The 27,185-nt window shown below is 34.7% G+C and overlaps 1 protein-coding gene across 8 annotated transcripts; it reads right to left on the bottom strand.

Annotated features, from left to right (window-relative positions):
* Window positions 1-1,864: 1,864 nt before the first annotated feature.
* LOC128214147 (cytosolic carboxypeptidase-like protein 5) lies at window positions 1,865-26,866 on the bottom strand. Of its 8 annotated transcripts, XM_052920436.1 has the most exons (19): window positions 26,732-26,866; window positions 24,598-24,730; window positions 23,683-23,776; window positions 22,666-22,837; window positions 21,264-21,430; window positions 20,670-20,853; window positions 18,418-19,752; window positions 16,920-17,089; window positions 16,313-16,448; window positions 15,867-16,051; window positions 15,241-15,488; window positions 14,642-14,886; window positions 13,688-14,091; window positions 13,200-13,438; window positions 11,984-12,046; window positions 10,297-10,357; window positions 8,263-8,289; window positions 6,296-6,395; window positions 1,865-5,626 (listed from the first exon to the last, which is right to left on the bottom strand). In XM_052920436.1, the coding sequence occupies exons 2-19, from the start codon at window positions 24,704-24,706 to the stop codon at window positions 5,504-5,506; spliced, it is 4,062 nt and encodes a 1,353-aa protein (XP_052776396.1). In that variant the 5' UTR covers window positions 24,707-24,730; window positions 26,732-26,866; the 3' UTR covers window positions 1,865-5,503. The 8 variants fall into 8 exon arrangements, with proteins under 8 accessions (XP_052776396.1, XP_052776399.1, XP_052776397.1 ...); XM_052920439.1 differs by lacking the exon at window positions 10,297-10,357; XM_052920437.1 differs by lacking the exon at window positions 8,263-8,289.
* Window positions 26,867-27,185: the final 319 nt, after the last annotated feature.

Genomic DNA, 27,185 nt, shown 5'->3' on the forward strand with positions numbered 1-27,185 from the left:
TATTTTACAACGATTGTGAAACAAGTTATTGCAACATTATAATAATCACTCTCGTTGGCACGATGTTACGCGAGAGTGTGGTCTTGAGTTGTTTGGGAAACCGGAGAACCCGGAGAAAACCCACTTATCCGGCTTGGTGACCACAAACTTTATGTTTGTGTAAAATGCACGAACTCCTTTTTCCATACAGTATTAGTCATGAATGGCGAAAAAGATGTTTTATATAAGAAAGTGTACCAGTGTCTTAAACTGAGGAAGTGCATTGTAGTTCTTGTAGTTCTTTCTACAACGCAGTGGTACGAATTCTCTCGAAATATGAGTGTGTAAAGAAAGTGTCTTAATAACCGAAAACAGTTTTGAGGATCCGTTGTTTAGTGGCTGGTCACCGAACTGTCAACACAGGGGTCGTTTGTTCGAATAAACGCCTAACCACTTATATACTAGTCATCTTCCGGGGGAACTAGAAGCGTAAGTCGCGTATAATAAGTGGTGTTCAAAGAACAACAATAGCTCTTATCTGGGTTAAATTATGTCTGTGCACCGGTAAGACTGATACCCTAACTGTTGTTGTTGTTGAGTTTATAAAGGTCTGCCCGCGCCCTATAATGGCTGCATTATGGCTTGACCTCGTCACATCCCCAAGTGTGACTAAAACAGAATTTTGAAGCCAAAGGGGGAGTTTTACCCCCATCGGTTGATGGGATATTCGCCAAAGGAGTCATTTTGTATCCAAAGTGCCGCGAAACCGGCGATGAATGACATCTAGAGTGGTCCCACAGCTCTACCCTACTGAATGTGATGATACCCTAACTGAAGCCGTTTACCCCATTATAGGTCTTGCGTCGTAAAGTAAAGGTAAACGTAACCCCTCTCAATCCCCGAATAAAGAACAGCCGTATCAAAGATGTTTCACAAACATGCTGTGTGCGAGGCAGTTCAGTAAGGTTCATGTTGAGCTTTCTTGTCGACTATTCAACGGTGATCTATTGAAGGTACATATAGCTGCCCCCCATGTTTGTTCTTATTTGTTTCATCTAAAGACCGGTCTTAATCTACATTAAAATATATGTCTATATCCCAGTGTTTCACCTGGATTATAAACCATGTTGACCTATATACACACTAGCAAGTTTACAGATAATGGTCATATGACATTACGATGAGCTTGAAGTGGCATTTTAAAACACATTTTCGCTTCATCCTGTGATAAGGTCGTATTGTACCATGCTTTCTAGCTGCTTGGGCGTTCCTTTTAGTTACATTTCAATTTGATGAGGAGAAAATGTATATTTTAAAGACAGGCAAGAGCAAGCGAGCGGATACCAACGATCATCTTTCTTTTTCTTTCAATCTTTCACGAGACATAACTAAACAATGCATTGCAAACACGTCTATCATAATAATTGTATGGTCTCTGATACCGAAATATACAATTTCAATATAAAACAGCTGGTTGTAGTGTGGAGCAAACCACCATCAGTACATTCAAGAAAAACTGGACAACTACATACCATATCCACTTGCCAGCAAAGACAAGTACATAAATTAGTGACTCACCTGATAAATCAACCAATAACCCTCCAGTCTGTTTGCTAAATCACGTTATTAACGGTTGCAAAATCGTGGACTTCAAGAACAATATTGGAGCATATATCAACATTTGTTGAAGGGTTACGACCATCAGTATCTTAGTTTTGAAACTTTTTTTAATAATTTGCCACACTTCATTTTCGTTTATTTTCCCCCCAAAATAGTGCATTTTAAAAACCATGAAATAGTCCCTTCAACATGGGACAAAGATACAAAGGTCCAATGTGCCAAATATTCCCAGAGGAGCATGAAGAATGAATAAAACCACATCTGCTGACATCTTTAACATTTTATTTGATAGACATTCAACATATAGATCATAACTATGCTACTGTAATATACAGTTGTGTTAAAGTCCTCACACTGGTACACATACAAAAGAACAGTAGGTTATTGAAAGAGTATGCGAAGATAAAAACGATCAAATATCATATGTATATCATAAAATGATATGTTTGCATGTATTATCACAGATAACTATTTCATTTTATTAATGCTAAAATGGAAGTCAAAATACTTGAAAATGATAGCTTAGTAACCATATATAATGCTTTACGAACAGTCAGCATGTAAAAACAAGACACAAAGTAAAGCTTTAAAATGCATGTCAAAGAACACTACAAGTAACTAGTGAAATGAACACTGACAATCAGAGATAATGATGGTCATCTTCAAAATAACACTTGCAAAATTACTATAATTAAGTCTCAAATCCGATTTCTTACCAAAGAAATTATGCTACCAGAAGTAAAGTTATTTCAAATTTGACAGATCTGGCATAAAGCAAGCTGGAGAAATGTTTTTTGTGAGGATGGCTTTATTTCATTTCTTTAAGAAAAGCCTTCTTTTTAAGAGCCTGTGGAACGTTTAAATATTGGCACAATTTTGGCATTGGGCAACCATTTTCACAACTGAGTATATCATCTAATAAAAATGTTGGGGTTAGATTTTTTCTGACAGGAGAGGTAAGATTGAGAATCTTTTAATATTTTTCTCTGACTTACTATCATCAACTATAAAGACAACTACATTTCTTCTTCTATGGGATGAACATACTATGATAAAATACTTATAACCCCATAACGCTACTTCTTCAACATGAATTGTTAACAAAGTAATTAACAAAATATGCAAAAGATATGAAATGAGAAAAATCATTTTAAAAGTCAAAGTTAATCTATCACAGATACAAATAAACATATATAATAACCAATATAAATAAATGGTCTAATATAATCACTCAATGCCAGCAAAACTACAAAATAATACCGTAAAACAATTACACATACTACAACTAAAAGTAAGCTAGCCTTTAAATACAAGTTCTATACATTTAACATTTTCGTTGATAGAAAACAAGTGACCTTCAAAGTACTCACATGTTTACCATATGAAAATAAAAAAAAACATCATAGATGGTCGATTAAAGTTTACAAGGAATATTAAAATCAATAAATATTAGCATCTTGTTTTAGGCATACATGAATTAAAATTCATCCATGGAATATGTTAACACAGTCACGGACCTATAAACCATGGATTGGCAACTGCCCGATATCGGTGAAATGATAAGTAATAATAATTTACCCATAATCCTTAGAGCGCGCTCGGCAAATATCGGAAAATTCCGCCGAATCTCCGATCGGTGAATAACGGCGTTCTTCGGTTATTTCCGTCAGCTCTGCTAATAATTATTATTAACACCAATCGACATGTCGCATGTAATATGTTTGTAGAGTGTCTAATTTATATTTAGTTTTAATTAAAGTTTTCCTACATGCATATATTCGGCTGATGTGGGACGTCTCGAAAACGACCACACGATAAGATATCGGAATTAAATCGCGCTGCACGCGTGATTTTAAGCTAATCGCATTAACACAGAGGAGAGTTGCCAATCCATGGTTTATAGGTCCGTGACACAGTTAAAGGCCAGAAATGAACTATGTCATATTCACTTCTGGATTTCTAAAATAATATGGGGCAGGATGACCGATTATATTTTAACTATTTGATAAACAAGAGCGCCAACTATCACAGATTACAATTGCTTAATTCTAGGACACCAAGTTTGGTGATAAGTGGTTGTAAGTTAAGCCAACATTCGAGAACAGACACTGTCCATACAGTTTTTGCTGATTCAAATGGTCATGACTCTGAGCAAGGTTGGCAAGTTATCAAATCAAAGAAAGATATTCTGCCAATACACATTCTGACCAAATTTGGTGATGAGTAGACATCAGGCATGCCACAGGTACAACTATAAACATCCCGTTCTATCAACATGCATGTAGAACGGGCATATATAAATATTTTTCTCTGGCCAAATTGTTTTTCTACAATTGGCACTTTCACAATGTCTTAAAAGTACACAAATAAATAACATTAATATCACAATAGATTTACTTCAAAACAAACACACACATAAATAAACATGCAAACATTCTAGATTAATACCGACTGAATACTATTTACTTTTGAAAGATATCACCTGCAACTTGTTTCACTGACTAACAGTATTAAGTTATACGAAGCCATTGAAATATTATTCATAAATCATAATAACATCTTCCAAGAAATTTAAACTGTACTTAAAATTGATAAACATGTTTTCCATATTAATAATCACTTGTTTGATTTACCATAATTGTTATAAACATATAAAAATAGTTAATTAATACTAACTGGGTTTTTTGACAAATTCAAAGTGCTTGATAATTAATGTGCAATAATAAACATTGAATGCAGTTAGAAAAAATACAGGATTTACCAGAGCACCACAACTATATATATAAATATTATATAAATTATATATAAATATGCTTATCATTTTTTCTACAGTTGTTCAAAGAGTTCATAAAGTCATTGGTAACATGTCTGATAAGTTTCATACAAATATCTTCAACAGTTTTCAAGATATGGCAAATCTTTTGCAAAATTCTGCCAACTCAGAAACAAAATATGCCGGAATTGCATGACATTGCCTGGATTTTTTTTCAATGCAAAACAGACAAGTTAAAACATGGAACATGCTTAAATGATATATCTGACACACCTCTTTCAGGACTGGTATAAATACAATAAAAGTGTGATAAAAACATCTTAAAGACTTTTTTTTTAAATTCCAATCGATTGCTGCATTTAACTGTACTTAATTCACCTGAAAATTGTACTTATATATTCATTTTAAAACACAAGTAAACTTTAGTTAAAACAACTGATTTATTCAAAAATAGACTAAAAAACATCTTAAAACAAGTCTGGACATAAATGTTAATTGGCTTTTAAATTGTAACATGTGGTTACATACACAAATGTACTGGAGGACAGAGTCAAAACAAATAGAAAGGTATTTCTTTCACTTTGAATGCATGTCGTGTTTCAGGCTTTTGCAGAAATATAAAACATACAATAAAATAAAATGGCACAGTACAATAATTTTACAAGAAACAGATCTAGGATAGAACAACAGATCAAAGAGTAGAGAAATTTGCACTAGAAACGAAACATATCTGTCAAATATTGTTCAGAAACTTGTCTTTCTAGGATAAAAGACAAATATACCTGTCAATTTAGAAACAGAATGTTGCTTTATTTCCAAACAAATAAATAATATCCTTTAGGATTCAATATCACTGCTTTAAAACATATAATTCACAATGCATTTTAGGACAGTTTTTTGCAGAGCATAACTAAAGATCACAGTTTTTGTTTTGGAAGTAAAACTTTCTTGGATTAAAGTCAAAACATAAACAAGCACTTCAAAATCTAAGACTATGGATACAAATCACTTTTCTGACCATATTCCTTTGTTAGTACTTCAAGATGTCCTCCCCATCATCCTCTATGGTTAATATAACAGGGATGTCAGTACTCAGTAATTACGACTGTCCTAGAGGCCTTTCTCTAGTGTTTAGTACTCAGACCAAAATATGGACAGTTTGTTAAGGTTGACATCCGCAGATCGTGGAGTTGGCCGGATGTTCCCTGCAGCTCCACGGAGATATGTTTCCAGGTTTACCACACCGGAGCCGTTCTGAAAATGATAATACGCCTGTGAATATAGAAAATAAACATCCACAGAGTGTGGAGTTTGTCGGAGGTTCCATGCAGCTCGAAAGAAAAATCTTTCCAGAATCAATTAAAAAAAATTGTAAGCAAGCCTTTAAATTCACATCAAATTAAAATAAATCAGCAGCAACATATTTGTTGTAGAGCTTTGAAAGTAATGTCATCAATGACTTAATTAATGATTCAATTTAATTGTTTATGACAAAAAAACTGACATTTGTAAACAAAAACTTGAAGCATATTTTAAAAACACTTCAGCCGGAAGAAATGATGCATTGCGACAATGATAAATGCAATATGATCACATACACAAACTGTACATATTTGGCAGTTGAAATCTAATATTACTTTCATTAAACGTCTAACATTTTCTGTTCTTCACATCCCGTAGCAATGTGCCCTTTTCTCCCTTTGCACCCTGTCCCTTTTCTGCAGCACCCTGTTCTTCTCAGAAACTGGCAAAACCCTATTTACACTGTGTCTATGATACTGGTTTCTATTTAGAGAATAGACTCAAGAGTAATTAATGTCTTCATAATGGCGCTAAAATAATTTGTTATTTCAGAAGGCTCTTTTTCAGACCTATGCTATGCTTGGATGTCCCAACAACGAAGACACAACAGTATGTACATACTCTGAGTGCAGACTGTCTATAATTACTGGGTGTGGCTGGCAGTTGGCGATGGGGTCGCTGATTTGAGACCGCGCTGACATCCCCGCTAAATCCGGCGTGTCTGAAACACACAGAGCACAAACATGACAATGTAATAAAAACTGGTTATTATCATTTCCAGAACTTATTTGCTTTGCTTGTATTTACACACATGCAATTCTTGTTATTTCCAGTGTGCTCAAAATGTCCTGGGACAGGCCCAACGTTGGTAGAATATTTTCCGGATGTTATGAAATTTCAGTACTACAGGCCAAATGGTTCAGTTCCTTCTTTTGGAGTTGTATATTAAAAAGCCATTTTGGCATTGAGATTTAGCTTTGGACCAATGATTTTTGCTATTCCAGAAGCCAAATTGGCCTATGACGCTTAAACAATTTGAGACAGACTGGTTAACAACGCAAATAAAGGAATAATTATCATTGCTTATAATAAATATATATGAGAAAAATCAATGCATGTTACTTCAAATATATCCAATCCATAACAAAATCTATGTTGACCTCTTTATCACTGAGCAAAAGAGCAATTTTGACATTAAAATTATTTTTAAAAACAAATATTAACAATTATTTTTAAAAACAAATATTATACTGTTCATTGCATTAAATCGCAGCTTATTTTTTAATTCTCTAGCATACGCTTTCTTTATAAGCATGCAAAAAATGATACTGCCGTGAGTCATGGCAACTAAACATAAGCCAATCTTGAACACACACGCTAGAATTGTGAACTGTTGAGTGGTGCTGAAAAAGGAAAGAGAAACAAAATGATGCTGAATAAATTATGACAAATAGCAACTTCTTGGGTTCTGCATGTGCATTAAGATAAAATACTATAACAAAATGCTGTGCCAAAAAAATAATGATTTCTTCATTAGTAAATTGTGCAAAAGGGTTTTCAGCAAACAGAAATGTTGTTGTAACTGCAAAATTATTTGAATCTTAAAATTTATATTTAAGCAAAATTGAATGAAATCTGACCTTATTTTTTTAAGAAAGTGTCCCAACACCCCTATAAACAGAAAGGTTCCAGAGAGCAAACAAACTAAGGTGAAAACAAGAGACCCTGGTGTATATATAACCAACATTGGTCTGTTATATTTCAGTCAAAAAGGGGCGTAACTCAACATTTAAATATCCAGTTGTAGGCCTTGCTATGCTTGTGCATATTTTCTCTGTCAATATGTGTACCAAGTTTCATTTGAATATCACTGACAGTTATTTGGTTCTATTTAGACAAATCGAGATTTTCTGACTTTGTAAAAGTGCCGTAATTCATAGTTATTTATGCTAGATAGTTGGTATGAGTGACCCCTTTGATGAATCTGAAGAAAAAAAAATATATTTTGGGTTATTTTAGGTAAAATTTCACTAATTTTTTTAGAGGTCAAAATTCAGCACATTCCCTTCAAGTCACTGTGATTTGGTTGTGGTCAAGGTTCATGCAAGCCAACAAGACAAAGGCAATAACCTTGACATTTCTGCTTGGAAAAACAGACAAGCTAATCAAGGGTTTAAACAGATTTTAATTCTGACACCAATCGTCTTACTGTAATTATGTTCTCATTAGTGTGCTAATTTCAGTGAAAGATAGCAGTATTATTTGGAAAATTATCACCAAATACCAATACCAAAAATGTATACAAAATGCTGGATAGTTTCCAATATGTTGGTAGGATGATATACTAAATGCCTTTCCATTAACAGGTTAAAAAACTAAACCAAAAGTCAGAAATGAATATGGGATATACATTGGGACATATTTTTACTAGATATTTCAAGGGTATTTAAAGGGTACCGGTACACTTTTATTTCTAGAAAGGAACTATTTCTGGTATAAAATAAAATAAAATCCATAAGCCAGGCAACTAAAAATCCTACAAAATTAATTTGCCTACGTAGAATCCGTTTCAATAAATGTATACATACATAGCTTGTACCGGTATGGCACTGTAACTAAAAAGCCAAACCAACAGTTTTAATTAATAATACTACAACATAATTTACATTTTTTGAGCTCTATGCATGAAAAATAACAATTGAAAACATATCTATATTTTTTCTAAAAAATCTATTGCAAATCTTACGCAAAATGTTGCTAAATCAATTTCAATGATATATATTTGGAATCTTCTGGATTTAAGCTAAAAAGTAACATTGAACTAGCAATACTTTAATAAAAGATAAAGAAATAACAGATGGGTAAATTTTACCCAAAAAATCAAAGTTACATTTTCCATTCCTCATATTGTATTGTCCTCTCAAATTAACATTGAAACCAATGGATGGGAAATATGGGGTTCCAGTAAATGAGATGCCTTAGAAAAGAGTCATAGCATGACTTTAGTAATGTGTATGTATCAATGTCTGAAAGTTAAGATATGTAGTAGTGTGAAACACAGTTGCCTAGAGAATTACAACAACAAATATAAAGACATGTTATGCATCTGTGATATGAAAGACAAAGCTAGAGCAACAGCATAGCCACCCTTCTACCTGTCAGTGCCTGCCAAACAGAAAACATACACAATCATACCATCACATGCTGTTCACACAAATTTGCTTCAAAACCGCACATTCTTTCTCATATATAATTGTAATGTTCACAATGCTCACTTTAAACCTAAGTCCTGTTGTTTGGATATATTTGTAAGGCAGAAAATGAGCCTCAATATATCGTCAACATATTGTAAAAACTCAATAACTGCTATAAAAACAGAAGCATTTATAGAGTTCTTGCATTCAGTCGACAACATACTAGTTTTTTCTTTTCAACATCTCATGCTCCTTTTAGCTATTGAAATAATTTAATGCAAATTTTTCTCTGATAACCCCTTCCCAATTCTTGTAGCAAAAAAAAGGAACAATATATCTCTTGTCAGCATTTATAACAAACAACCAAATGGTACCGGTAATAAAGTGTCTGATCAGCTTCTAAAAAAAATGAACAAAATATTATTAACATATAAAACTTGAAAAAAAATTGCAAAAACAATGCATAGACATTGCAAAGAAACTGAACAAAAACATGAGCTGCAAGACATGGTGAACAAAATTCAAAGCAGTAAGATGAATGAGGGCCGTTATAACTCAAAGAACACTTTGATTTTTTAAAACAAAATATTCCATACCATTTAATTAGGACAGAGAAAATATCTTTAGATTCTTGACTCTGTCTGCAACTCTCCTCTGAAAGTCCCGCCCTCAACAATTTTTTTGATAAATATTATTAATGAAAAGTTGGTTAAAATTTAAGTAAGTCTGCGAATCTAAAAACAAAATTCTTTCTGGCCTTATGTAGCTGCTATTAAAAGTGTTGTATTAATTTTATACAAGATATATATAACATTTCAGTTATTTAGTAACTAAACACACCACTATAAGTATGTTGCAGCTATATATAGATACAAAGTGCCCGACACACATTTTTAAATGCCAACAAAGTGTTCTTTCTACTTGACCATAAAGCAGCCATGCAGCCATGCAACAATTTCTGTCTCATCATGACAAATTTCAACCAAAGACTGAAATTTAAGTCAGGCCAGAACAAAAATAATCTGATTCTCAGTAAAAATATTCATGGATGACAGAAACAAATTGATAAAAAATATTGCTTCTGTAATAAATGCTCAAAAAGCAGGCAAAAAGGTGCCAAAATTATACCATACCACACTTTTTTTTTCTTTTTTAAAACTATTGTCTGCCCCACCTTTGTTTTTTTAAATCATCATATTTTATTCTGGCCTACCAATTAATTTACAGCTTTTATTAATTTTGAAATCACATGAATACACAGTGCCAAGGTATAGAAATTATTCAAAATAAGAGACAATGTTCAAGCAGTTGTTTGCTTTTAGATGATAGTTACTCAAAATTTCTGCCATGTGAGTCAGATATATTTGGGCAAGAAAAAGTAAAAGCTGCACAAGGTCAAGGTTACCATGTTGTCACATGACAGGTTACCTTGGAGACAGGGTCACAGCATTCCCAGACACGCCCACACCCGTGATCATACTAAAGTCAACTGTGCAATACAACAATGCAATATATGTGTAAGGTCATCGCTATGGCAACATAACTACATACATATATTTATTGACATATATTTCAACTACTGCATTAGACCAAGTTGAATAAGAGTTTTGTTTCTCAGGCTCTTTTCATATCCACCCTTTATATGCATTCAATTTTCCTCCAATGATTGTTGGGGTGGGGGAATAATGAATGTGACAGTGCCGAAGAAACTAAACCATTATTTGTATTTGGTCTAAAGTCACTGCATAAAAAAATATGTATTTTCATAAACATATAAAATAAATATGTATATATATGTATACTGCTATTATATGTAACAAGAAATAAACTAGTACTACTTGTATATTTTATATCCAAGTGAATATTTTTAGCATCAAATTCAAGGTTTTCCTTTGTTAAGGAAGAGAGTTAAACAAAGAAGGAAAGTTTGAAAACCATTATTGCTCAACAGTCAATTATTAAGGTTTCCACTATGTATGTCCATCTGAGCACACAACAAATTGAAGACATTTAACAAAATGCACACTTAAAACAAACAGTCATGTTCAAGCAACACTGCACAGAAATATAGAAAGACACTTGTCTTCATACAAACATAATGCCAGTGGTCCACGCTCAAGTCTACTTAAATGTTTCTCCTTGACTTCATTTATTTTGCAAAATTATTCTCAACATTCATCATTGAATTTGAAGGACAAATAATAGAGATAAAACTATAGAAAAAAATCTAAATTATGCGATCATACTTGTATTGTGATTGTGACTGAATTCTTAATAAATGCTGTCATTAACTAGCAGGAGCGCTGCTGAGCTAATGCCAATACTCGTATGTCATTTTTCAGTTAAAAAAGGGGCATTACTCTTATTAAGCCAGAGTTATGGGCCTTACTGCATATGTACATATAGTCTCTAGGAACATTAATACCAAGTTCCACTTAAATGTCTCTAAAAGTTTTTGCCAGCTTAGGTTGACACTGCTGACAACTTCAACAAGGCAATGACAATACCTGAACTTTATTTCTCCGAAAAACAGACAAAGCCAAAAAATACAGAAACAAAATTAGGTTTTCCTTAAAGAAACTGCATAGAGAAGATGGGAAGCACACACTCTTGTAGCACAAGGATTAATTTGCAGATAAGTGGAGAATTGAAAGACAGATAAATTCATTTTTTATAAGAGAAAGTCTAAAGCATATTTAAAAGATTAGCCAGAAACATCAGCACATTTTAAATACGGTAGCCTTAAATGACAAGGAAATGGTCGAAAACAGACGCAAACTTTTTATAAGGGTATAAGATTTGTTATTGTTAGCTTTAAAATGTTTATGTAACTCAAAGTCCAACAGAACACAAAACACGGGTATAATGCATACTGTTCATTACTTCAAAACATATAATTCAGGATAGTTATGTAAAAAGGTCCTAGATTCTAACTACCTGATATCATAATGTCATTTTCTTAAGCAAAGCAGTTAAATAAGAATGCTGCACTGTGGGAAAAATACAAGGTACACCATACATGGAAATCCAGACAGTTTTAAAAGCTTTGACAAGGATTAAAACAGACATTGACTGTATACATGTATGCGTCTACATGTATATACTTGTGGCCTACCTGGGACTGGCTTAAACAGGGAGCGTGGTACAGACTTAGGTAAATCATTTGACTGTCTTTTTCCTAGAATTGACAAAGTCCTAATATGAAGCTGACTACTACAGAACATTTAAAATAAGTAGATGTACCATTTCAATGAAACAGTTGAAACAGTTGTTACTTAGCAGATGACAAAGTGACTATATTCATTTGCCTGAATTATTATGAAAACAGTTTCTCTATTATCAGAAGCATATTAATCCATTATACAAGACAAGTTTAATTTGTTTTGAGAGTAAATGATTGTGTCATTAAAACAAAACACTATTTGTTTGTTATGTAACATAATAGTCAATGCAGAAATCACATTTCCTTTTGACAAATGTCATTTTGTGACAGGATTTACAGTGGTCAAACTAAATATTTGACCCAAGATGACACATATTCACACTGGTCCTAAATATCATGCAGAGAAATATTCTGACTGAGTTTCTTAAAGTTTGGATGAACACTGATGAATTTATGAAAGGAATAAGAAACTTCAACACAAAGTTGAATTTATTTATTTTCTTCCAATTTTCACATAATATATATATTCGTACACAAGATTTCACAGTTCAATACATAATATAAAACTGGGAAGTGGAAATCATAAAGTGTTAAACTGTGAAAGTTCAGTGTAAGATTGCAAATATTAAATTGTGAAAAATGAAATTGTGACTTGTTCTGTTGGGAAATCATGAAAAATAAAATCTGGAAACTTATTAGGCATGAAGTTTGTAATCAATGAATGCGCAACCATGAAGTATAAAGTCACCTCAAGTCCTGATCTTTGCAACAATATGCCAATATATTCCACAGGGATGGGGATTTTAGTGGGAAATAAAACACTGACGGGTATAATAAACAGTGAAATTATTCCTATTACATGTATTTTGAAGATAGACATTTAGCTATCTTTCAAACAAAAAGTGTTTTATATGCTTCCATATTGATTTATTGTAAATTGCTTCTTGATGATCAAGACAAAATATGCTCATTCAAAAGCAATAATTTTATTAAATACTTTAAACATAATTATATTCATTTTGCATATATAAATATTTTGGTTCACCTAATTTGAAATATTAAAGGATTTTCTACATCTAACAAAAGTTTGTCAAACATTTTTTTTAAATGTTAACATGCTAAGCAAGTACAAATTTAAGAATAAAAGTCATAAGACCAATATACTAACCATCTCTCTCATCTGATGATGGAGACGCCATTGAGAGATTTTTTCGTGATGATTTTTTCCGCCTGCGTTTAGCCTTCATCCCTTTATCGACTTCACTGCCTGAGTCTGCATTACTTCCCTGTCGAGCTGCTGTACGAATGCTGCCGGAACCGGTGGATTTTCCGGATCCGGTGTTTGGAGGGTTTGGCAAATTTCGGCGCTTCAGAAATGTGTACCTACGACGACGCTTTTGAGATTCCCTAAAGATGTAAAAACAAATTTATTTCACACATTTCAAACTTCTTAAAAGTAACAATTGTAAAAAAAAAGTTGAATAAAAAAAATTGATTTACAAATGTTTAAAATTACCATTGGCATTTATGTAAATGATATGCCAATAAACTTTTAACTTAAACAAGATTATTTTAAAAATAGGACAAATAAGCACAAAATAATCTAATACTTTGTGCACTGTATCAATATACAAGCATCATTCCACGGGTACTCACAGTTCAGCAGTAGCAGCATTAGCACTCATGTTAGCGTCTATGATGGCTGGTCGTGTAGAGGTATTACTGGAAAGACTGGTTGCGCTAGCCTTTGATACATCAAGCACATCCCGCCCATCCCCCCTCTCTCCCGATTTCTGTCTCCCCTGATCTCCTGACCTCTCACTGGACCGAAGGGTCCCAACGGGAGTTAAGGTCCTATGCGACGAAGGTGACTCAAGGGGCAGGGAGCGATCTAGTGTGTTTCTACGACTGGAAGCAGATTTTGGGGGCTGGGGTCGAAGGTTGTTTGTGATTGGTGTGCGTGGAGGGGGAAGATCGGTGGGGGACAGGTTCAGGAAATAACGCCCTGTTGGTAGTGGGATACGACTGTTTTGGGATCCATTTTTCTTGGAAAGTGCAATCTAAAAATGACAAATAAATCTTGTAACCTGTGCCTCAAACTACAAACACTGTTTCAATGCAAAATCAAAATGAAAAAATATATCAATTCAAATTTAACATCTGAACAAGTCAGGAAACAATACATTTCCAAAAAGAGCATGCCCATCCATTTATCTCTGAAAATCAAGGGGTATATTTTTCAAGTGTATTGTCAATGTTAAAATATTGTGTATTTAGCAAAGTTATGGCCAAGTATTTCTATGTCAATGAAGATGTCAGGGCTATTCCAGTAACACACATAACCCCCGGGGGGAAGGCAATTATTTTCTTAGTATATGGTAGGGTGTCTTTTTTTCGCTAATTTGGACCCCGAAAGGGTAAATTTGCCCTTGTAGGGGGGTGGTTTATTTTAAAACTGCCTTCCCCCCGGGGTAATATGTTTAAATGGAATAGCCCTCAGCAAGAACGAGGGCCTTTACTCAATAGATACCTTTCAATAACTTTGTTTCTTCCAAAAAAAATAAGCTAAGAAAACTTGATACAGTGTTTGAACAGTATACTGTAACCTACCAGACTGGACATGTTTTTCAGCTGTTCCACTTTTTCCTCCTCCTTGCTGACCTGTGACGCCATGCTTCCTGCAGAGAACTGTCGGCTCCTCTCCCCCTCCGGGGCCGCAGTTGTCATGGTGAGGTTCACTGGATGGTTGCCAGATGATGTTGTTGCCTGAGGGGCAGACCGAGTCACAGGTTGACTTGACTGGTTCAACCCAGGCCTTCGTCTCGACTGGTTCACATTTTGGCGAGAGCTTGAAGCTTAAGTTAAAAAATTATATTCACATACATTTTTTGCAAAGTTCTAAACAAAATATTTGAGTATTCAAAAAGTTCATTTGACTTCAAGACTTATTGAAATAGTGGCCATCAACTAAATACCTAATATACCAAATTTGACACAAATTTTTATGGACGAGTTTATACAAGAACACAATATGGCAGATAATTATATGCAGCTAAATGTTGAAATCTCAAAGAATTTAAGTCTGAAGAAATCTGTTTTTTGACAGTTCTCATCTGAGATGTTGTTACAATTAACGCTATTACCAAGATTTGGTGATTCTGTCTCACATTTGAAAATATAAAAAAATATTTTATGACCAAACCACCTACTCTCTCTGACAGGGCCCAGTTCTCGTCGCCCTTGACTCGCAGAGTCCCTCTTCATGTAACGAGCCACCACGCTGCCTGTACTCCCCAGGTTTGACTCCACTGAGCTGTTCCGGGAAAATGGCTGACGCGTTGCATTCGAATCTGTAGAATTGTTTCGTGAGTATGGTTGTCGACCTGGACCAGAGCTGTCATTGTTGCCACCGAATCTACCGGGCCTGCTGTTGTTCTGGTTATTTAGACCACTTACACTGAAAAAGATAATCCTAACTGAGTAACATTACACATTTTGCCATAAACAGCTTATAAACAATTAACAAATGCTTGAAAGAGTAACATTCACTTTTAAATTCAGATCTGCAAAGAATAAGAGCATGATTTTAAAATATTGACAATAATTTCTTGTATCATTACTTGAATTTCATCAGCTTTTATTATACCAGTTAAATACCAGCTCAAACTTGTGTAAACACCAAATATTATACCATTTTGAGAGTCTGCATATTGAATATTGTCAGATTTTTTGTTTCTGAATACCATTTACCACCCTTTTGAGCACTGAGTACTCAGTCAAATTCCCCTAAATACTCCAGTACTAACCATTTTGTACTCCTTACTTGTCAAATTACCTGTTATTCCTAGACATAGGCTTTGTGGGATTTCTTGGGATACGAGGTCCACCACGTATACTGCGAAGGTAGCGCCTCACTGATTCCCGCACCCCGGCCAGGCAGTTGTGTTCTGACAGGGTCAGACGAGACCATGGGTTGACGTCGTACATGTCTATCGCAGCTATAGCTAACGCTCGCCCCACCTTTTTGAAGTAAAAACAAAAATCATCAGCTTTATTTGTGTATAATTTTTCTATTTTGTTCTTGAGTTCAATGAATGTATGCACATTATATACAGCAATTATTTTCATAAGTAACGGCAATTTTTTTGCTCAGTCTTTGAAGTAGTTCAGTTTCACCTCAATCTTTTTCTTGCCTGGTTCCATGTCAATCGCTAGGTCATTTTAGTTCTGTCATAGTGTGATTTTTAAGTATATACAGCACTACATAAATGCATTAGTTACCTCTTCAAAGTGTGCCATGGTGTATTTCGGTGGAAAGCCTGCCAGGGGTGGGGGTGTAGCCCGACCATCATCTCCATACGCCTGAGGTACAGGGTTTACCATCCGCCCTGTGTTGTAGTTGCACTCCAAGGTGTAACTGGATGTAAAAATCAAATCAATACAGAGGTTCAAAGATTTAAAATTCATGACGCATTTTATTTCACATAATCATTTTTCGCGATTTCTTGGTTTTCTCCAATTTTCGCGATGGGACATTTATGACACATTTATTTAAATCATAAGAAATCAACAATTAATTTAATATTTCCCTATCTGATGGATTTCACTAATTAATCCAAACTGAATTCTCAAAATAACTAGATTATTTGAGCCAGTGTGATGGAATATGCTTTACCTTCCGGTACAGTTATTGAATATATGTGTGCCATATTTTTTGTGAATATATTTGACCAAAACAATGTCTTGACAATAAGGTGGAAACAGTTCTTGAACAAATAATAATCTCCAACAAAAAATGAGTTGTCAGAATGTTCATTTTTGTAACTGCAGTAATGTAGCCAAGAGAAATTCTCAGTCTGAAGTTTTATAGCCTTAAAATTCCACAGACCTGTGTGTAATGCCGATTGCCTTGTATATGGCCACTCTGCCACTCCCTTCCTTCGACATTCCGTCTCGCTTGTCCCGAGTGTACATGTTCTTCTCCGTAAAGTTACATCCAGTGAAGTCAAAGTGTGCAGTGTTCATTGAGATGCACTTTGGGAACAGCATGTTCTCCACCTGCGCACATGGAAGACTTTTAATGTATCTGCTATACAATATTATGAATTTTGAGCAGCACATTTAGAAAATATGTTTGTGGAAAAATCATCCATTAAACATGCATGTGTATACTTGATTTTGTGAAATGTAAGTTTCAAATTGTTTGAAAGATGCCAGTTTCTCATAAATAATTGATGAAGCATATAGTAACAAATATTTCCGTTGTGAGTAACTATTAACTAAAAACAGATAAAAAGATCTTCTTAAGCTTGTCCCTGTGACATAACCAGAATGAAAACTATGTGTATGTTATGGCCTTACAGTTATGTAATACAGAATATGACAGTTGAACACCGCTATTCCAAACACCATTTATCTGAAATTATCGCTATTTCGAATTTATTTTTCGGTCCCGATTTGACTTCTTCTTTGTTTAACTAAATTTTTGGTCTTTAATCCGAAATCGCTATTCCGAAATAATCGCTATTCCGAAGTAAAAATTACAGTCCCCATTTGGTATTTCACACCTATTTATCAATTCTTAATTCGAACCTGATCGTGTCATAGTTTTTCACACCTTACTGCGAATGCACTATGGCATCGGCTTGAGGTGAAAATGGAGCACAATTAGCATTTGTTAAAGAATGATATTGAGCACTGTAACAAACATTGATGTCAGAAAATGAGCGATTCATTTCGGTGATGTAGTATATAATTGCTGGTTAACACAATCTGATATCATTCTAAAATGTCATCAGATTCTATCGCCGCATTATTAACCTTGATGGATACGTGACAAAGAAACACATCAACGGAATCAACAGAGTTCAGCGAGACATCACATCATTCTTTAAACTGAACGATAATGAGTAAACAACATGTAATTTCAGTGCTATTTAAACATGCTTTTTATAAACTGTGCTATGTTGACAATGTGCCATGCATACATGTGCTGTCATTTTGTTATATTTTTACATACGAAAGATAGCTCAAACCGAGTGTATCGTATTGGTAACGTTTAACCCACATTGCAATTTTCACGACTTAGTATTTCACGTCATCTATAATTCGGGAACACTGTCATTTGCAGAAAATTGTTAATCCGAAACACCACTATTCCGAAGTAATTTGATGGGTTCCTAAGACTTCGGATTAACGGTGTTCAACTGTATGTCATTCTATGTCTCTATTGCTATCAAATTTATAATAGTATTATGGAGACAGATTAGCTAATACAAACAGTAAGCCCAATGGAAAATTAAATGGGTCACTGTTTCACCTAAAAAAAATTAACTTCTTTACTTAATTTATTTTGGAGCGAGTCAAATGCTTCTGATTGATTTTACCTGTGTGTCTTCATGTTCAAAATAGTTGCCATAAATGAAGCATCCACGCTTTGAAGCATGCCCGTGTAGATCTACAAAGAAGGCAATCCCACTTTCCGATGCAGGGATATCGCGCAACTTTGGGTCACCTAGATGAGGTGCATTTGTTCCTGTGAACACAGGCACATTATCACCCTCGTCCTCTGACCCTTCATTTCCTAAATTCTCTGTGTTGGGGTCATCATCATCATCTGAGTCAAGCACATTTTCACTCAACGTGCTGAACCCCTTGGATAATCTCCCGCGCATGTCGTCTGACATTGTCATTTGCGATAATCTCAATCGTAATTCACTGTCCACTCTCTCCTTCTCTGGAAGATAACTTGCAAAACTTGACGTCGAGGAAATAATTCTAATGGATTCACCAACAAAGGATTTTTCGCGTTTCGGAGCGTTATCACTATCAGATTCATTAAGCTCCGCAAGATTAAGCCTCTCAACTTTTGGCGCAGAATGATGCTTCGTTGGCATTTCTGACTTTGTAATGCTGTGTCTGGGGGTGCCTGAGAGTTTTGAAGGTATTGGATGCTCTGCGGTTAATACTGTGTCATTATACTGATTATGGCTGTTTTCTAATGTGTATATATCCAACTCCCCATTTTGAAACTGAGCTGTGGTTTCTGTCTCTTTCGGAGTCATGTCTTTGTGATACCTCGGAGTAAACCTCGGGGTACGATTACTTACAAGGGACTTTGGAGCATGGCCATGATGACTCCCTGACCCATGGCTACTATTCAACATATGGTTTTGGCCAACATGATTGTGCTTCGGAGCACTTTTTACTGTTGAATCACTACTAGTAATACTGACTGAGCTACTGGCACTACCGACGCTTCGCTCTGAGTGATTGTTCTGATTCTTATTTTCACCACCATCGCCAGTTTTTCCCTTATCAGCAACAGCGGGCTTATTTTTCAGCAGGTTATAGCTATTATGACTAGACAATATGAACCCCCCTGGGAAGTGAACATTAATGTCAACTGTGTCTTCAAGGGAAGTAACTCTATTCATAACGTGGTGGAACACAAGGACACTCTTGGAAGCATATATGGTAGGGTGATATTCAAAACTTGGGTCTAAATATAGTCTGTTCAGATTCACTCCTCGTTGATCAGTTCTGTAATGGCCCCGTGTAACCCCATCGGGATTCAGCATGGGAATTAGCTTAAATACAAAATGTTTGCGTAACGACTTGGCACGTGGATCGTTGTCTCTGAGCAAAAACTCGAGAAACCCATTGAAGACTATACTAGCAGGTGTCTCTCCTGGATGAACTCGGCTGCTCAATAGATACACCTGAAATAGTATCACATGTGAATTCAGTATTTAAATTGTACAGATAAATCAATCTATATTAAAGAACTACCGTAAGTTAAGGTCAAATGATAACATGATTTGATCACGTGATAACATGATGATGTATTAGTTATAAGCACAGAAGAGGTTCTTTTCATATTGTCAACTTAAACATCTTTCTGTAAAAGAGCCTGTTCCCTGTTTCAATAAGGTACCTAAGTCATAAACAATATGCTGCTTAAGAGTGATCAGGGACAACTAAAAGTTACATCAGAATCTATATGATGAATTTTCTGATGATATTTTTATTGGAATGCAGTTAAAGCCCATAATGGGGTATCACTTGGAAAATTTATGATCTTAAGCCTTCTGATATTCATTGAAATGGGGCCAAGGTTTGCATTCAGAAACGAAACTTTTTATTATAGAAACATGTTTTACTTTCATTTTATGAAGAAGATAACTTCTGGCAAGGGGTTTACCAGCTATTTCAAGAACCCTACTGAAAATTGGGAATAAATATGACATTTTGCTTCAATGTCTGCTTTCAAGTTACTTTCATATAAAACCCCTGCAATATGGAAACATTCATGAAAATTGAATTTGTGTTTGTACTGTAAAAATATAAGTCAATATGGATATTACCCATTTTGGGACAGTAAAAAAAGATTTAGTTAATTTTTAAGGGGAGGGGAATTGGGATATTTTTCGGACAATGTGTTTTTCTTTGTAATTTTTTTATGTTAACTAATAAGAAATCTAACCCTCAGACATGCTGCATTGGCGGTAGGGTGACAAGCCTGGTTGCCAGTTTTTACTCATTCTCTCAGGTCAAATTTACACATCAACACCAGAAACACATAAAAGATATTCATAGTGGTAAACTTTCGCTATAACAATAAGTAGAGTGCAATTACCCTTTTCCCTTTGAACTTTTTGCATCGATGCTCCCTGTTTCTGTCTGGGAAGAGACGGGGGTCGAAGTGGGGCTCAGTCTCGTTAAGTAGGCCGTGACATGAAGAAATTGTGATCAGATCCATACGCTGCTTGTCTAGGGAGTGACAAAGCAGCTCCCGGTGGTAGTAAATAGAGTCTGGAGCACTGTAGTAAAGTAAGAAGTCAAATGAGAATACAACAATACAGATGTGACCTCTTCAGCCAGAATAAGCGCAGTGAGGAAAAATATGACATTTTAATTTGTGCGAAGTATTGTGTTCACAAACAAATACTAGGTTTCCAGCTAAATACGTATTTAAGAGTGCTGAACCCTTTTCTTTTAGGTAGCACCCTTCTGCACTCACAAAGACCCACATGAGCACACTCCTGCATTCAAAGAATTACAAGAAGTCTGTCAAATATATATTTTTTTTACTAAAACTTAAGATTATCAATACATATAAACTATACATATAAGGCAGTTGAAACCTGATATCACCTCAATTAACACATTTTTTTTGTCAAATTCATAATATATTCAATAGGTGCTTTACCGACAACGCATGATAGCTTACCTATCAGATGTAAGGTTTTTGCAGTCCGTGTATTTTTTGTCTAGTTCCTGCAGGACATCCTGGCTCTCTGTGTACGACCAAGGGTAGCAGAATGTGAAATACGTCGTGGCACCTCGGAATTCTGGGAACCGATAGGTGAAGCTGAGGATGAATTGGCCATCAACAGTCTGAAAGAAAATAAGATTTATAGGTGGGGAAAAAAGCATTTGCCTTGTCTTTTTTTAAAGGCCTAGTCTAATCCTTCTATTAGTGACCCCCCCGCCCCTCCCCAAAAAATCGTGTTTAGTACTCAACCTCTGTGCATTGATCTTAATCTAATTGTCTTATCAGATCTCCGATCTGAGTATCCTGCTGTGCAGTTTTGAAGGTTTTATTATAGAAAGGGACCCTAAATGGCCTGAGCTAATATACAAATACACAGGAAATTGGCCCCTACATCAGGGGCAATTAGGCAGAAGATGCACAGTAGGGGATTGTCTTGCCAAACATTCCTTAAACTAGGCCTTTAAAATATTGTATGAGCTGCAAGGGAATTTGAAGTCTTAACTCTGGTTTGATTAGCGCTATGTCATTTGTTTAACAATTATCACCTATTCTTTTACACAAACATATGTTCATAATAAATACTTAACTGATAAAGATTTAACTAATATAAAATCATTATAAATACTAATTTAAAATGTACATATAAGAATTAATGACATATTTTTGTGTTTTCATGTTGTTTGTATGCTTGAGAGCATGCTTGCAAATTTCCCAAGAAGCATAAGCACGATCAATCCCTAAATATCACAAGCTTGAGCATTTAGAAAAGATTCAAGAAGTTAAGACGTTCAAAAACGGTCAACTTTAATTTTCTTACATACAATTAAAAGAAAGCAAGCCTAACACTAATAGACCCTAATCAAATTCTATCTGCCCAAATACAGTTATAAAATAAGGTTGATATTCACCTTAGGACTGGTGCAAGTACTGCTGAGTGACTCAGCAAAAAATTGAACCTGTCTTCAGGTGAAAATCAACCTCATTTCATAATTGTAAGAGTCAGATTTGAAACTGCAAGTTGACACTCTCTAATGCAATACATTTTTTAAAAGTTTTAATGTCAACTAATTATAATATTCAGCTAAAAAAGAATTTCAACATTGACTGGGGATTAATTCACTCCTCAAACTTAGTATGACTCAATAGACCTCAAGTGGGCCTATCCCTGATTTTCATATCAACCTAATGAAACTAGAGTAAAAGTTTGAAGGTAAAAATGTTCATTAGCTTTCCAACTCCACACCATAAAATACACAAAAGCAGTTAAAATGACATGTTTCTGGCAGTCAAAAGGGCAGCTCAGTGGCACAGGGTCATGGTAAAAACATCCAGATAAAACACTAACTTTAATTCCTACCTCAAATGTAGGCCTATCTCTGATGCGTTCCCAGCGTGGCCTGCCTGGCACTGTCTTCACGATGGGGGAATGACCCTGACTGTACAGTTTCCCCTGTCGGTTCATGTTCACAATGTTGATCTTGATAAGCCTGCCCGGATTCCAGCCTCGGATTCCAAAGTAGAACCATGACCTGTGTATAAATTTATCATATTGAATGATAACTATGTCAAGTCGGTTAATATATAGATTAAGAGTTCAAATTGGTGATCTTTTTCTATATAATTTGACTCCAATATATTTTTAAATACATAAAGTAGAACTTTTAAATTCATCAAAAGTAATGTAATGCATTCATAGCAGCTTAAAACAAATAATCATAAACCCCTTGCAGAGAAATTGAAAACCATACTATAATGAACCTATATATAATATGAAACTGTATATTATTAGACACAGACATTCCTTTAGAAACAAACTTTAGTTGTCTAGTGGTAAAGGAGCCCAACTCTCAGCTAGGAGGTCTTGGGTATAAGACCCCAATGGGAACGTTTCCATGGCCTCTCAAAAATGGATACCAGTACTAGTTTCAACCAAAGAAACAAACTTGAGGTTGATTCATATCAGCTTTCAACTATTTCAAAATCTAGCTTAAATAAACCCACCTTTCTCCTTGCATCTATAGGTTTAATTCTCACAAATCTTTCAGGTCACAAATTCAGAATGTACCAAATATTAGTGTAACTGCATACAGTTGTATAAAACTTGGAAAAGTTGTCAATAGGTTTTCTATAGGCTGGTTTGAACATTTAAATGATTATATTGGTAAATATCCATTGTTGGATATATATTGACCAATCAATAAAATTGAATACATGGGCCAACTTAACCAAACCAAAGACTTTTATACAATTTTGACTGCTGATGCTTGCCAAAGATAAAACAATGGCATCACAATCTTTAGATTTGAAAAATATTTATTAAGGAAAAATATTTATTAAGCTAAAAATATTAAGTAAATGGCTTCTTTCCACCTACCTGTTTCCATTTTCAAACTCTGTACCAGCACAGTCTGGTTTTGTCCAAACATTGAACTCATAGTCTGGTTTGACTTCATTGGAATATTTTGGTCCTGTAAATAATATCAAAACAAAATATGAAATAAGCAAAGGTTAATGAAATAAAGGATATGTTGTAATTGTTTCATTGAAGTTGCTCAAAATAAAATTGTGTGATAAGAGCAATTAGCAAAAAGTTAAACCCCAACATCCATCTCAAATACAAATATCTAAAGAGTTGATGAAAAAGGGCATAACTCAAAAACCATCAATTACTAAGGATACTATAAATTAATTGCAAGATTTTCAACCCGGCCCGACCCCTCTTATTTTAACCATCCCTTAAATTTTATTGACCCAAATAAGAATGTTGAACTAGGGTCTGTATTTGCATTGACAGTCCAGTACAGTACGGGGTTGGTGTTGACACATACCTACGATGTTGATCTCTAACATTCACATGTAAAAAGGAGAATTGTTACGATCATGTTTGTGATACGTCTAGAAACTCATGTTTATTATCCCTTATGCATTAAGAAAGAGCATGAACACATGTTCAACAGTGAAACAGCATCTAAGAAAGAATTAAAAAAATGTCACCCCCCAGCAACATTTAAAATATTTTGGATGAAAATCTAGCAATTCATTTATATTGGTCTAAAGACAAAGTTTTGAGTCTGATATATATACAAGTATGCAAATGTGTCATAGGTAACATAGGAATCAAGTTTCAATCATGTGAATATTTTGAGTTGCTTTATATTTATAAGACCAAAATTTACAGCTTAGGCATGGCACCAACATCAATGGCCATGATAATACTTCATATGTTTCCTTAAAAAAAGCTATGCTAATAATTACTACATTATTCATGTAAAAAGGTTAACAAACTGACCCCCTGAATCTTCATCATCCTCATCTTTAGTCGCCTTCTCAACTCTGGCAAGATTCCCAGAGTCAAACTTCGATGTGAAAAGCAAACCTCCACAGCGAGCCTCCATCATGATTCAAAGTTCCTCAGCTCGAGCCTAAAATAAGGATACAGCTCTGTAAAGCTATAAAGAGCTTATGTTACAATCATGTTCATCATTGCCATATAAAATTAATGTAACTTTTACCTTCTTTAAAGATACAGCATGATTAATAGAGACTTTTTAAGTTATGCTCTGGACAACACACACTCTCACAGCCCAACAATTACAATATCCCCTTCGCCTTTCGGCGGGGGATAATTAATAATAGAAGATGCAAAAAACATGTTATTTTCATTGAAAGTCAAGTGTGCTAAGAGTGATTTTGTGTTGAACATTTATTTTATTGTATTTTAATGTGCTTCTGTTAACTTTATCATTTATCTACATGTTTAATTTAGTGTCTCATGAATGTGCCTGCCTTATGATTTTAAACATACTTTATATTTTAACCAAACATTACAGATAATAAATGTATATGTTATTTAGATAAAATAGAAATGCAATAATTTCTAGTACATTTTGTTACAACTGTTACTATTATACTATTTGTGGTCCCATTTAGTTTACTTAATTTATTAAAATGTCAAGTCAGAAAATCAAAAATATCAAAGAACTTGAACAAATATGACAACTTAGCAGGAATGCACAAAGAATTTTGCATTTGATTACTTTAGACCTGACTGATCGTTCAAATTTTGCACCTTGTGCAGACTCAGTTAACACCTCATAATGCTATCTGCTAATTCAATTGAATAATAAGCAGGCCTTGACAAATCCACTCGCCTGTCAAATTGGCGAGTGAATATCAAGGTCGGGTAAAAATTCAATCATGCATGTCCACCCGGGTAAATAGGTTTCCCAGATTCAAATAATAATCCTATCTAATTCCAGAATGAAATGATTGAGTAAAAACATTCTAAATGTTAACAGTCAAATCTAAACTAGAAATGTGACCAAACAATGGGCAAGTATATATATTTTTATAAATTCACAAGGTCGAACGCGGAGAGTTTACCCGGTAATAGATTATATGCTCAGGGATTCTAAGAAAACAATAATTAATAATTAAATTATTTTTTTTCCTACCTCATAATCAATGAATCATGCAGCACTACTGAAGGCTGAAGAACACTGATCCATTAATCAAGCAGATAAAAGGTTTGTCGCCTATAGTTCTATGTTTGAAACTTTAATGCTTGCAAAAATAGCTTAACCATGTAATCAGTGTTACGTAACCTCATTATGTTTGTGAACATACAGGAAGAGAAATTTTGTGAAAAGGACGAATGGTTGGGTATGAAATGACTGGATGACCAAAACTTGAGGGTACAAGATGACTAGGGTAGGAAATGACTATGTCCAGCAGAGGTTTGAATCCAAACCCCAAAATCCTTCATATCACAACTCCTACTACTTGTCAACTGTCATCAAGACTTTTTTAACGATACCCCAGGATTTTTAAGTTTCTATTGAACCATTGCAAATAGTAAAGTAATCCACCAGCTACTACTTTTTCTACCTCAAATTCACTTATTTTGTCAATTTTTGAACCAGCCCAATTGCAATTTGAACCGTCAATTTTGGCCGGCAGGCAGGTATCATTTAGTCCAAATAATTGTCATTGACAGATTTTTTTTATGATTTTTGATTATTCACAATGTTAGGGATTGAAAGAATCCCATATACCACGTCTATTATTTTAGACCACAGTACATCTAGCCGGCAGCCTAGTCATTCTAAAATGCCGTCCAGCCTTTTTTTTATGATGGTTAGCCTGGACTAACCATCATAAAAAAAAAAGCCTGGACGGCATTTTAGAATGACTAGCCGGCAGCCAGGCCTTATTAAATTTATTGAGAACATTGACATCTCTGTGTACCTAAATCAGTTTTCAAGTTTTGCACTGATGAATAATGGTTCCCCTAACTTTTAAATGAAAAATTCATACAAAAATACTTCAATAGTGAAATTGACTATTGAATAAGATAATTTAGAATAAGAACTGACAGTGGCAAGGGCAATGCACACTAATTTGAAGGGATCAAATATGCTCACATCCATAACAGCTTCAATTCCTCCTTTCATCTGTTTGTCACATTAAAATGCATTCAGTTATTAATAAAATGCTTATACAAAGGCGATGTTTTTGTGTGAACTTGTTCGTCAGCCATTTTGTAAACTATTGGTTGCCGACCATATGACCTAAATAACGGTTTGTCATTGGGTGGCATTCGAAAGTCACATGATTACAAAATGGTAGATGGATATTTTAACCTAAAGAAAATATTTTGGTTACATATCACTAACATAAAGGTCCGCTGTAGGCGGCGGATGTGCGTTCATAGTGTAACGGTCCGCTGTAGGCGGCGGATGTGCGTTCATAATAATATTCCGTTATAAACGGAAGTTCGTTCGTAGTACGTATGTTAACTTGGTAATATGCAAATTAGCAAAGCCCAGGATCTGTATGGATAGAGAAGTTAGTGTACATATATAAAGACCAGCAGAC

This window comes from Mya arenaria, chromosome 13, assembly GCF_026914265.1.
Source record: "Mya arenaria isolate MELC-2E11 chromosome 13, ASM2691426v1".
NCBI lineage: Eukaryota > Metazoa > Mollusca > Bivalvia > Myida > Myidae > Mya > Mya arenaria.